Source organism: Nestor notabilis, unplaced genomic scaffold (assembly GCF_000696875.1).
Source record: "Nestor notabilis isolate BGI_N333 unplaced genomic scaffold, ASM69687v1 scaffold14141, whole genome shotgun sequence".
Classification (NCBI taxonomy): domain Eukaryota; kingdom Metazoa; phylum Chordata; class Aves; order Psittaciformes; family Psittacidae; genus Nestor; species Nestor notabilis.
The window spans coordinates 45024-58171 of NW_009916358.1; the positions used below are offsets into that span (position 1 = coordinate 45024).

At 37.5% G+C, this 13148-nt stretch overlaps 1 protein-coding gene across 1 annotated transcript in view; it reads right to left on the reverse strand.

The window, feature by feature from the left end:
* LOC104413532 (calcium-dependent secretion activator 2) overlaps nt 1-13148 on the reverse strand; it is a 141372-nt gene that overhangs the window by 44153 nt on the left and 84071 nt on the right. Inside the window, exons 15-16 of the mRNA XM_010024545.1 lie at nt 6230-6371; nt 5981-6100 (exon numbers count right to left, since the gene is read on the reverse strand). Coding sequence (XP_010022847.1) covers nt 5981-6100; nt 6230-6371 — 262 coding nt within the window. The remainder of the gene's footprint in view (nt 1-5980; nt 6101-6229; nt 6372-13148) is intronic.

Sequence of the window (13148 nt, forward strand, 5' to 3'; positions counted from 1 at the left end):
GAAAATAGAAAAGACCTCTAATATCTGACCACCTAATGCACCCCTCAGACAGCAGCTCCACCACTAGTTCATACCAAGTTAGCCAAGACAGCGGGTGGTAAAGAGAAGCAAAGCACACAGCTCATGTTCAGGGCTCTGAAGAGGCAAAACGGATGCAGCAGCAGTACTGCTTCAGTCTCACGGCACCCCACTAGCTTCCAAACCCACCCAACTGCCCCCTTACCCCACTGCCTTCACGCTACCATGACCTCAGAGCCATTGCTGTCTTCTGCAGTGCCGTGTGAATGCTGAAAGCAGCTGCCAGGCCAGGCGAAGGGGACAGCCAGCAAGGGCTGGGCAGTGCGTGATAAGCTGGGAGCCAGAGCGCCTGCCTAAGGAAAACGCTGGTTACAAGCGACTGACCCTGAATTCGGCTTTGGTTTTAAATGGTGCAAGTTTTGATATCTTCACCATGCATAGCAGGAAATTCCAGTTTTAGACAGGTGTTTTTGATATCACGCACATTTGCCACTCTTACTTGAAACAGCAATTGCTAATTTTATATTTTACTGTACTCCTGAAAGAAAACAGCAGCAATAGGAAAAAGGCCCATGGGACTGCTACAACTTGCACAGGGATGTTGGCTGTTAAGGTTGGACCTGAATAGGAACCACTTTTATACACCACTAAGTTTAATTAAGAAATAAAAATAACAAACCACCAAAACTTCTCAGAAATTTTGTGATACCGTTAGGCTGTTTCTTAAGTTACATGATAAGCAAATACTGAAGATTTCATTATATCTGCTGTGTACACTGGCAGTGAGTGAAGTTGTAGATGCACATTATTTGATTCAGAAGTGACTAAGTCAATGTTTGAGATGACTGGCATAAAAGAAGGCAAAATATATACAGGGACAGAAATGGGGACAATCTCAGTTTATACAGTGCAGTTGATAAGAAAACATATTTTCTAGAAAATAAAGCATATCTTCTCAAGAAACAGAACTACCATTTTTTCACCATCAGATCATACAATTTAACCATTTTTTATTCTTCCATAGTTTTTTCTTTTTTGCCTAATGGAATTCCAAATGAAATTCTTTAGGACTCAGGAGGACTAATATGCTCTCAATAACATCAATGTATTCTTATGCACGTTCACTCCCTGCTAGCCACTTAATTTGGTTTCATTAGACTTCCAAATAAAGTTTCACAATTACAATAAATGTAATAATAGACACAGGTTCATGAAACATTAATTCATTCATTTTCTTTTCATATTATTTTGAGCTCCCATTCTTAATTTTTTTATTCAGCATTGCCCAATGACAATTGAATTTGACTAGCATATTATACTAATAAGATGGGGAAGGAAAATTAAAGTGCTACAACAAAGACTAATTGTTCCTATTTCGCACATCCAGATGCAAACATCTAATTTGTTTGTTAAATGATGCATAAAACTGTGCTTTCAATCACCTTGTAATTGTTATTTGTACCAGATAGTTGTTTTATTTGATTTTTAGGATTTTTCCTAAAAGGCATTAGAAATAGTATAAATTATCAGCACATACCTGGATACCCTGAAGTGGTTTTACAGTCTACAGATTTGCACAATCTACTGATTTGCTCTTCCTACTAGGAGCTGGAAATGCCACTTCAGGGTATATACTACATAAAGTGTAATGTGAAGAAGAGCTAAACTCAGTTTTTACCTCCTCCTGGCAGCAGAAGGAATTCCTGCATTCAAATCAAATCACCAGCATTTGAATCTACATTCATAATTACAGAACCATTTTTTTTGGTGAAGGGACAAGACACATTCTTGGCTACTGAACAGTTTTTATTTGAACATGTATGGTAAAGCTACTTCAGTCTAATGAATGGAATAATATAGCTCTACCAAGAAATGGTATATTCAAAATAGTTATCTACATTTTTAAAATTAAGCACAAATTCCACTGTTTTGCTGGTCAAAACTTATGCTTTCAGCACTAGCTCCTTGTGCAAAAGGTACTGTCTAGTTGTCCACTCTTTTTAATCAGGACATGGCAGTTAGGGAACGTTTCCAATGATTAAAAAAGGAAAATATCATGCCCATCCTAATTACTTTTTTAATGGCAATTTAACTTTGTATTTGGTCACACTTTGACTGGGAGAATGGACCAGGTAGCTCCAGAGGTATATTTTAACCTGAATTATTTTATAGCCTCATGCCTTGCATCATAGTGAATACAGCAAAAAAAAAAGTCCAAGACATAATGTTTCTCCAAAACCCTGCAGAATATTAAACCTAGGAGCTGCATACAGCCTCCCAAGTAATTCACTTATCCACTGACAGCTGAGCGAGACAGCTCCCCCCTAGGCTTGCCAGCTACCTCAGTAGTAGCAATTAGTCAAACAGTCCACTAATAAAGCACTCTAGCTGCGAGATCAGCACAAACACAACTCCAGAGAACATGTTCAATATATCATTTCTTGCCTAGATGTGAAACTCCATAGGGTAGCTTGGGATATGAAAATAGAGGAGTAAGATCAAATATCTAAGGATGTTCTCAATCAGTCACAAGATTCAAAAGCAGCTGGCTTCCATTCTTGTGGAATTTACTAAGGGTAATAATAGTGATTTTATAAATCACAGCAACTATATATTTTTTAAAGTTACTACCCATTAGTGTTTTGTGAGGACTGTTTACAAAACAGGGCACCAGCTCTATGTTCTTTGTGAGCCATAAGCTTGTGAGCTCCAGTTCTACTTCCTTTACATGGCCTCAAGATGTATACTGAGGTCTCAGAAAGTCAACTGAGAATTTGTTCAACAGAAGAGTATTTCCAATAATTACAGTCAATGGTGCTTACTCCCACCTCTCTATTTTCCATCAGCAGATGAGGAGGAAGGACAGAGCAGAACTTTGGCAACTAACAGCTGTGTATGTTCCCTCAAAGATAATAGGGACAGACTTATGTCATAGTTCCTCGCCTTAGTTCAAAGGTGAGGCAACCTGAGCATCAAGCAATCAAAACATGTTTCTTGAGCCTTCTTCCTGCATGTTAGTATTTTTGGAAGAAAAGAAATTTGGCCCACAGTACACATCTGCCTTCCAGAACACTCAATAGGAACTAGCTGTGTTTGAATCTCCTTATTCAGAAGAAAGCCAGTCAACTAAATTGCACTAGTCCATCAGTACTAGGGCTACACTTTTAAATAGCCATCCTTAAAACGCAGACCATGGCATCCTGCCGGTTTAGTGGAGGCAAGCACTATGACAGGAATGTATGTGGCACTACACATGAAACTCCCACAAGACAGCGCTGAAACACGGCCTCCTGACACACTCAGCATGCATGAACACACAGAGAGGTCCAGAACAAGAGCTCAGTCACATTGAAACTAGACCCTTTCATATCACAATCACTGTCACTGCTCCAGCCGGTCCCTCTTGTCACTTATTATAGTTGAGCCATAGCAGGAAGAATAGAGTTGAGACATTTCCCTTTATGTTGCCTATTCTGGTTGGAAGACAAGACAGGACTATTCTCCTGTAAGCACGTATCTTATTCCATGTTTCCCCAGCCTGATGTTTTAGACCAGCACCAGACAGCACAACCTCAGGTCTGTATTTACGATATTTTTGGTCAGTGACTCTGTCATGGCTGCACTGAAAATAATAATAATACATAAATTAAACCATAAACAATTAAAATCACTCAAGAATCTAACTTAAAAGCCACGTCCAGAAGAGACAGATAAATTAAATTTAAAATATGAAATGGAAAAAAAATTCAATTTAAAGTAGTACATCTGATTTAATGAGTAAGTACGGAAAAGCCTGTCCTCATTCTGGCTGACTAGAAGCTTTTACAGACTATTCAAACTTTTTTCTCTTTAAGGATATTGTCTTCAGCCAAAAGGAACAGTAATCCACACTGCTCTGCATGGCTAGCCAAGGTGTCCTCTGACTTGTCCTCTCCAGAGACCAATCAAGAAAAACAGACTACCACTCATAATATTGTCCCCTTTTCATATGTCCCTTTCTAGTGCCCAATAATGAAAGGTTAAGCCAAAACAATTGAAAATGAGGTAATGATCTTCCTAAGCACTGTTATAAGCAGCATACATTTACTGCTCAAAAATATGTGATCAAGGGGGAAAAAAAAGTGACAATTAAAAAATATAAACAATCTTCTCTAGTAATATTCAAGAGAATTGTCGCAACTTTTAATTGAAATGAGGAAAATCTGTTTTCATCAATAAAGAACATAAAGAGGTGCCTAACTATGAGTATATTTTCACCTCTTTCTCTTCAGCAAAAATTCTTAGGTAGACATGTAGCAGCACTGTTGGATATGAACAGATTTAAACATGAATGAAGGAGCATGAACAGTGGGGGTGGTGAGGCACTGGAATGGGCTGCCCAAGGAAGTTGTGAATGCTCCATCCGTGGCGGTGTTCAAGGCCAGGCTGGATGGAGCCTTGTGCAACATAGTTTAGTGCGATGTGTCCCTGCCCATGGCAGGGGGTTGGAACTAGATGATCTTAAGGTTCTTTCCAACCCAAACCATTCTATGATTCTATGAACATTAGTAAAATTTGGAGAATATGGAATCTTTTCCTATTGCAAACAAAACAGACACAGACTTGGCATTCTTGATAAACATTTAATTGTAACTCAGCTGGCTCACAGGCTGCTTTTTCTCATTCTTTTTGCCTGTAGATTCTTCATCAGGCAAACCTAGCGTTATTAAATTAAACAGAAAGTACCAAAAATATCAAAGCAAGGATTAAGAGGAATTTTGTCAACTTTCAGGGGCATTACCAGCAGAATAATCATAATGCTTAACAGATAAGTGCCAGAAGTCAGTGAGAGCACAAATTATCAACTCCCTTTCTACAAGGAGTCACATGGGAAAGATGAGGGGTAATGGGTACAAGTTACTTCTGGGGAGATTCTGAGAGGAAAACTTTCCAGAATGAGAACAATCAGCCATTGGAATAATCTTCCCAGGTAAGCGGTGGATTCCCTAATATTGGACACATTAAAGATTCAGCTGAACATGGTACTGGGCCGTCTTGTCTAGACCTTGCTTTTGCCAAGAAAGATTGGACCAGATGATCTGAGGTCCCTTCCAACCCCGTATTTTGTGATTCTATGAACTCTTGCAGTAATGGATCTGAGCCTTTGTTAGGAGTCTTTCACTCCATCATAAAACTTGAGAAGACAATACCTGAAATCATATTATCAAGCTTTGCATCTTGAACATGTGTTTTTTGAAGTCTTTCACATTCATCCTTTCCTAATACAACTTTACCTAAAATAAGTTTCTTCTTGAGCCTTTCTCTAATGTATATGAATGTGTTGTCACACAGAAATCTGGCACGTAACTATGGGAATATTCCCACAGAACAGGGCATGTCTGCTCTATTTATTTTATCTTTTTTTAAGAAAAGAGCACTGAAATGTTGGGGGCGAAATCCGAAAGAAATACATAGTTTTCAAACACACAAAGAAATGGATGTACTCCTATTCTGAGTACTTATTAACCTTTTATTATTTTCCTGTAACATGGATATTTAATCCAATGACAATATTTGCTACCAGTGATTTTCAGAACCAATATACAAGAAGTTAACTAAACCCATGTGAAAATATGGGCTGCCTCACTTCATAAAACCACAATCTAAAATCAATTATCCAAAATGTTCCCCACTGCTTATTAATTCAGGAGAGTCATTAGGTTGTTTAGGGTATTAAACACCATTCATACTATGACAGACCTTTGCCAAGTTGATTTTGTAAGCTATCAGGTTTAAGACTGCTACATTTTAATGTACTAGAAAGCGCAACTCACTAACAGTCCATGCTTGGCTTACTTCCAAGAAACAGTAATTTCCAACTAGGAGATCATAAACACCATGCAATCCAAATACAGCTGCACAGAACACTAGCAAGGCCATGCAGAGCTGACATACAGTCAGAAGGTTATTGAAGAATACACACGTGGAGTCATACAAAGAAGTCATCCAGGTTGGTGTAGTAAAGCTAGGTATTTGTGGAAGATTAAGAGGCAAACTTGGAACTTTTGGAAGAGCTACATTAGGAAGACTGTTGGTGATGCTCCTGTGAAGAAATAAACAATGTAGGAATACAATAAAAAATTGAATATTTAGAGGACAATGGGGGAGAACACCTGATTAGACAGAAAGCTGTAGGCAGGTGCTTTGTTCAGATCTTATAGAAAGCACTTACTTGACAGGTTGCCACGATTCTTGTTCAAGACCTCTGTGAATGGACTGGGCAATTGATGATTCCATGAGATCGATGTAGCGGATGACCATGGGAACAAAAATTTCTTGCAAGTGCTTGTGAAACTTTCCATTGCACAAAAATGCTTTAAAAACAAACAAAGCACAAATAAAAAATGTTGGACCTTTCCCTAATTTTACTATAGAAAAGAAATTATCTCTTAAAATGTTTTAATACACAAAAGCATTATGAGAACAAGATCCCACTTGTCTAGGAAATACAGTTCAGAAAAGACAAATGAAGTGCTCTATAAGGACACTGCAGTACATTTTAAACTGTTGCTGTAACAAAAACTAGGCACATACAGAAGTTCTTTGTTGAACCAGAACACTTTTGCATCTTCTTAAAATTGATGATATACCTTGCTGCATCTAAACCTTAGCAATTTTGTTCAATACTTAAGACACCAAGACAGCATAAAAACCCCAAACAAAACAAAGAGTATTTGAATGTCATTCAATTATTTTTATTCTCCTTATGCTAAGAAGAACAAAGGTTACAGTAAAACACTGCAGCTGCACATGTGCAAAAATATAGATGTATACAGCATTTCCTTCAGATTGCTTAAATGAAAAAGGCAATATGTGACATATGAGTGTTTGCGGGAGTAAGAACAGTTTACCCATCTGCTCTGTGTCCTTGGGATCTGGCAAAGTCCTGAATCACTGCCTGTGACTACCAAGAAGACATGTCTTAATGTTCCTATGCTTGTCCACACATAAAAATCTCGAAGGCCAGAGCTCACCACCAGAACCGTGTTTTTTTTTCCATCCTGATCTGTGCTCAAACCTCATTGAGACCCTCATGAACAAAAGTACCCCCCAGGCAATTTGTATTCATGTGAAACATCCTCAGCAGCCAAGTTGGCCTCTGCTCTGCCCTCTCAGCTGTCTTGCAAAATTTTAAAGGATGCTAACTCCACACTTCCCTTCTGGAAGTTTGCTAATTCTCTGGTATGATTATCTCCAACTTTACAGCAATTTTAGTTTTACAGCTATTTAAAGGAAGTCCTGAAAACTAGTTGCCTAAGGCGCTTAGGAAAGCTGACAGCATGAAACACACACAGTGGTGTTCTCTTGGTTTTCTGAAGAAATGGAGTCAATTGGTGAGTGTAATACAAATATGAAGCATGTTAGTCAAGCAAAGTAAAGTAGCTATAAGCAGTAGAAAATTACCTGCTTCACAGATGTGATTTACTGCATGAAAAACTGTATATACAATGTCAACTGAAGATGCTTAAAACCTGAAAATTAGTTTGCCACCACCACTGCTTGTCCCTGTACACCCTGAAATGTTCTCCTAGCAAACCCTAACTCTTAGCATGCTTACGTGCTGTCCTACCAAAGGAATATATCAGTTTCATGTTTTGAATGTGTCTGTGTTCACCCATTAATACAGCACTATTATTAGGACATATTAGAGTATTCCCATGTGTACATGGAAATCATACAGGCAAGCTGAGCTGCAAAGATTTTCATGACTTTGGTAGCCCTCCTTTTCTCCCACCCATATTTTGTTGTTTTTAATTCTCTTATGGGTTTCTCCTCCCACTTATTCCCGCATTCAGGCTTCTTATTTGATTTGGATGGGTACCACAACTGCATTTTGAGGAGGTTTCCTCCTCTTCCTAAGAAGAAAATCCTGGATCATGTGGCTTAAAACTATGGAAACCAGCTCACAAAATTATAATCCCTCTTGTTTCACTACTGGTACAACTCCATGTACAACATATAAACATAATTTCTGTAACCTCCAGAAATTCCTTTGCCTTCTACTCTTGAATGATGTTCACCACAAACTGAACCTGGAAGAGATAGAGACTGTGAGGAAAATGTGTCGTGAAGTTTCAGTTCCCTATTGTTACTTATGTTGCAAGGAAGTTGCTGAGTGTTTGGAGACTAATACTTTATTTTTTCTTGAACATAATGATTTGAAAGCAAAAACTATTTTCTTGAAAACATCCTTGTAGCGTAATGAGAAATTAATGTATCAATCACTTTTACCTAAGAAGGCAATACTAATGCGATCAGCTGACTTTGCTTTTTTTCACCTGCCTCTCTCTTAATAAGAATTTTTAAGCTTTTCACTTATTACAACCATTTTACACACAGGGGTGGAGATACCACATATATGAAGATCATGAAAACCGGCAGCTAGGTAGGAGGCAGAGATTATTAGGGTTTCCACTGAGAAAAAGGCAGCGGCATAGGCTCATCTCTTATTAAACACTTGAGAATCCACCCTTGAGAGCACCTGTGAGTCCATTACAAACATGCTCCATTATTTATGCTGCTCCTAGAACTACTTGTTAACTAGGTAGCTCTGACATAATTATTTCTATATCAGGCACTCAAAACAGTATTATTTTTTCTATATTTACATATCTTAAAACTGCAGCTTCTGTGACCAGCAATAATAACAACTTGGATTTAGATATTAACAAAAAGGTTTCACAGTAAACAGCTCATGAACATTGCTTTGAGAAACAAAAGGCTGGTCTAAAGCTACACGTTAGGCTGATTTTTCAAGGCAACTTTGACCTTAAAAATAAGAATACAACTGTGTCAATTAAGTCAATATTGCTTCTTTATAGTGAGTCAGTGCAGGACTGTCATTAATCAGGCAATCATAGTTACTGGAAGGGATGAGATTGTAGTTTACTGTTTTCTGAGCACGCTGCAGAAATGCTCTGCTACAAACCCTACTCTGGGAATTACAGTAATAAAGCCTCATGGGCAGGAGGGTGATTCTTGTTATTCCAAAGTCAGAATGAAATTTAAAGAAATCACAGCAACTAAAAGCTGTTAAAAAGCTGGATCACTTTTCTAACATCCTGACACCAGCCTTTGCAGGGAAGTGAAACTTTCCAAAATGATGCCAAGACTCAGTATGACTGCACCTCCAGTGAGATCCCTCTGTACATGGGCACACACATGGGAGTGCTGTCTCGGAAACAACTCAGTCAGCATTCTGTTTTCCCAGGGCTGAGGACATGGCAGCTCTGATTTACCCATCTGGAGATCTCTGTCAAGGATTACTGCAGGGCAGGGAAACAACTAAGAGCGCAGGGGTAAGTGATATAGCTGAGTATCATCAGCAGACTCATGGCACTCTATGATTAGAATTGATCTTGCCAAAAGGTACCACCTGTGCATCAAAGCAGATGGGAAATGAGATCCTTGAGGAAATGCCACACTTCAAATCCCTCAACTGCCACTTGTGTTCAAAGCTATGTAGCTTAATTCTCCATTGTCTTGTCAATTTAGACACCTCACACCCTCTTTATATGAGCCCTCTCATATTCACACAAACAACAATAAAATGAAAGCCTATGCCAGGGCAAGCTCATGCATAGACAATATTAATGGAAAACAGATTACAGGAACAGAAACAGATTCCCAGATGGAACTTTCTTGAAATACTGAAGTTGAAGTTATTAGATTTTTACATATTAGGTAGCTAGATATGCAGGAAAAAAATCAGAGATGAAAAGCACAGTCCATTAATACAGCACTGGAATGATGTTTCTCCTCTAATAGTAAGAAAAGAATCTACTGTGCTTGTGTACAGCAGAAGCTGTGGGTTTGTTTTGCTTTTACTTAGAGAGGCACAGCTTAGGAGTTATCCTGGAGTCAGTGTGTTATGCTGTCCTCAAGAGCTTCTGCAGGAAAAATGACAGAGGTTAACACGAGTCTCTTTTCCACTGACAAAATTAGCACTTTGGTGGACAGTCTATAATTATCCTGCTCTCCATATGATTCTTGGGAAGGCATCACTTGGATTTTGTGGCATATTCTTAAATCCAAAATAAAACCAGTAAATTTCAAAAAAAGAAATTCCCTTGGGGCTCCATATTCTATTCACAGCAGTTGAAAATAATCCAATAACCTGTAAAAAGTAATTTTATATTTCCATTCATTTCCTGTTTATATTATGTTTGGCCTCCACAGAGCATTTTTTATTCAGTTACTTAAATTGTGGTGAAAATTGGAAATATCTCAGTTTATATACAAAATGTGTATTTTTACATACAAGACATACTTTAAAAGTGAATTTTAGAGATTTTTTATTTATGTGGAAGCAAGCTGAAAACTTATTTCGTGTCTACAAGACAAAGTGACATGAACATCTTATTGCACGGTTTTCTTTCACCAGTCAAAAAGGTTATTGGCTATTCTAGTAAGCAATAATGCAGCTTGAGTTAGCTCTCAGTACCGCTAACCAAAACATGTAGCTCTTATAAGAAGGTAGGTTATGATTTCAAAGCAGGTCCTAACAGCTGAAGCAAAAATTGTAAGCCCCTGATCTATGAAAACATTCCCACTGCAATTAGAGGGCAGAGTAAGCTTTGATGAGATATATCAGCGTGGGTATAACGTTTGTCCTGATTAACTTAAATCCAAATTGCTTTCAGTCTCCACACTGTAGCGGCTATGATGTCATACATAAATTTGAGTATGAAAATGGTCACAGGCTGTAACAAAGCAGGAAGGTGATGCTGTGGTTCGTTGGTATTTGCCACTCTGCTACTAGCAACACCAACAGTGGAAAAAACATATCAGAGAATTCCCGTTTGAAATCAGTAGCCATAATAGCGGCAATGGCTTTCAACAGGCTACGCTGCTTTTTTCCAAATCAGCTTTATCAGACTGCCTACAGGTGTACCATGGCTGAATGAGAGCAGGTACACAGACATGTCACTGAGTAATTCTTGATGGAAAACAATATTATGAGTTAACTTTATAATACTCCTAGTTTTGACTGATTTGTGCCAATGCAGTAATGCAATAATGCTGGGCAATAGCACAGTACATAGTGTCAGTAAACGATACTTGAAAAGAAACCTTGGCAAGGAAAGCTGTAGAATACTGAACAGACAATTGAAAAACCTCTGAAATAAGCCGAATATATAGATACTTCATGCAACTAAGCATTTACCACCAAAAGATATTTCTGACACTGTCTTAAATGAAGAGGAATTAATACATTGTCTGTCTTGAGGCACTGAAAACTAAAAACCTGAAAAATTAAACAACTAGAGAAAGAAAATTGCCCTCTAGAGCAGGCCCCTTCATAACATAATTTACAGGCTCTGAGGACAAAAAGTAGCATAGTCATTACAGAAAATACACAATTCTGGGACAACCATGTTCTTCCATCTACAAATATCCAATTCTGGAAAAAAATATTTCACTAGCATAGAGAGATACCAGGTACTGTTATCACTATACAATCTGCAAAGCTTTACATAGGGATAATTGTGTATAAACAATAGAAACTTTGGACATCATTAAACGTATATTATAAAAGCAGGTACACTATTTTTTTAAACCTTTACATTTTGAAAAATCACACCAGATTTATCTCCAGTCTATTACTGAACTCCACAGAAAACATAATTTTTTAAATCACTTTTTGTTATTTGTTAGTTCTTGTCAGAAAAGCTGAAATAATTTTTAGGATAGGAAGATCACATCCTTCCATCCATTTTTCTAACTAGTTCTTCAGTCAGACTTAATGGGAAAGCAATCACTGATGAAGTCACTTATGAACTGGGAATTGTTGTGGAGTAAAGTCAGAAAAAAAGGAGAAGCTTAAAGTGTTTCAAAATAGAGTCCTTCAAAATAGAAATGTGAAGTTTCAATCAGGACTTTCCCTTCCGCCCTCCTTTTACTTAATGAAAACTTATATGTTGTACTGGAAAATGAATTTATTTTCTCATTGTTAAATGAAAATTGGCTTTAAAATACTCAGCTTGAATCCTGTACAGTGTTTTGTATATTATGTAAAATAACACATTGATATTATTCTAATAGCAAAGACTGCGCGTTTTCATTATCTCTCAGTCTTTCCAATGTATTTTAGTGATACAGTTATAAAAATAGTCTTACATGTAAGTTTTCTTTAATGCTGTAAATGTTAGATTGTTTCTTTATTGTTAGGAGTTCTTTTATGTCAGGTTTATGTGAAAACTGACTCCTGCATCGAAGACTTAGAGCTCATTTAAAGCTTTTGAGATAGAATAATATGCAGGTGTCAGTCCTCCAAATTTCACTGAAGATTAACCTAATATGCAATATGGTGACCTAACAGTTCTTCATTTGAAAGAAATCTGAAAAGTAATCTCTGATAAAACTGGAGAGTGAGAACAACCCAGTGGGATTTCCACCTCTTCATTTCCTAATGAGTTTTTTGATAATGAGAGGTGACTTTGCCAGTCACTGTGGGCTCCATTATGTCTAATTTACTCCACTTCACTCTCCTTGTTAATTATTAACACTAGCCTTTTTATCCTCATGAGACCACATTCCAGTTTTTCCCTTTTTAGATTTTTTTTTCTAAATCTATCTTTATGAAGGTGATAGGTTTTGAGAAAAGGTTTTCACTTAGGGTAAAGCTAGAATGATTTATTTCATTTTGGAATACTGTAAAATTGATTACATAAGCATGGGGACCTCTTTCTAATGACTTTAGTGCACTTACAAGGTGAAAAGACTGTTAATTAAAGAATAAGCACTGAGATATATGTTCCACTTGGGAATCAGTTCTTGGTAGAATGGTCACTTGCCACTTGCTAACATATCTACCGATTAAAAGGTGGCTAATTTCCATGGTTGCTTTCCAATAGTTTTGGGGAAAAAAAAGTGTGTAATTTTCCAGATGGCTTTCACTTGCCAGAAACTCCCATTTACTATATCTTTTGCCACTAGGGAATTACTTAAATTGGTATACAGGTGTGACATTTCATACAGCAGTCATTTCATATCCTTCAGTTAAGGTTTTACAATCTTTCTAATAACTGCTTTGACATGAAAGTTGTTTTAATAATTTAGCACTATTACCCATTTAACCTTCTAGGGAA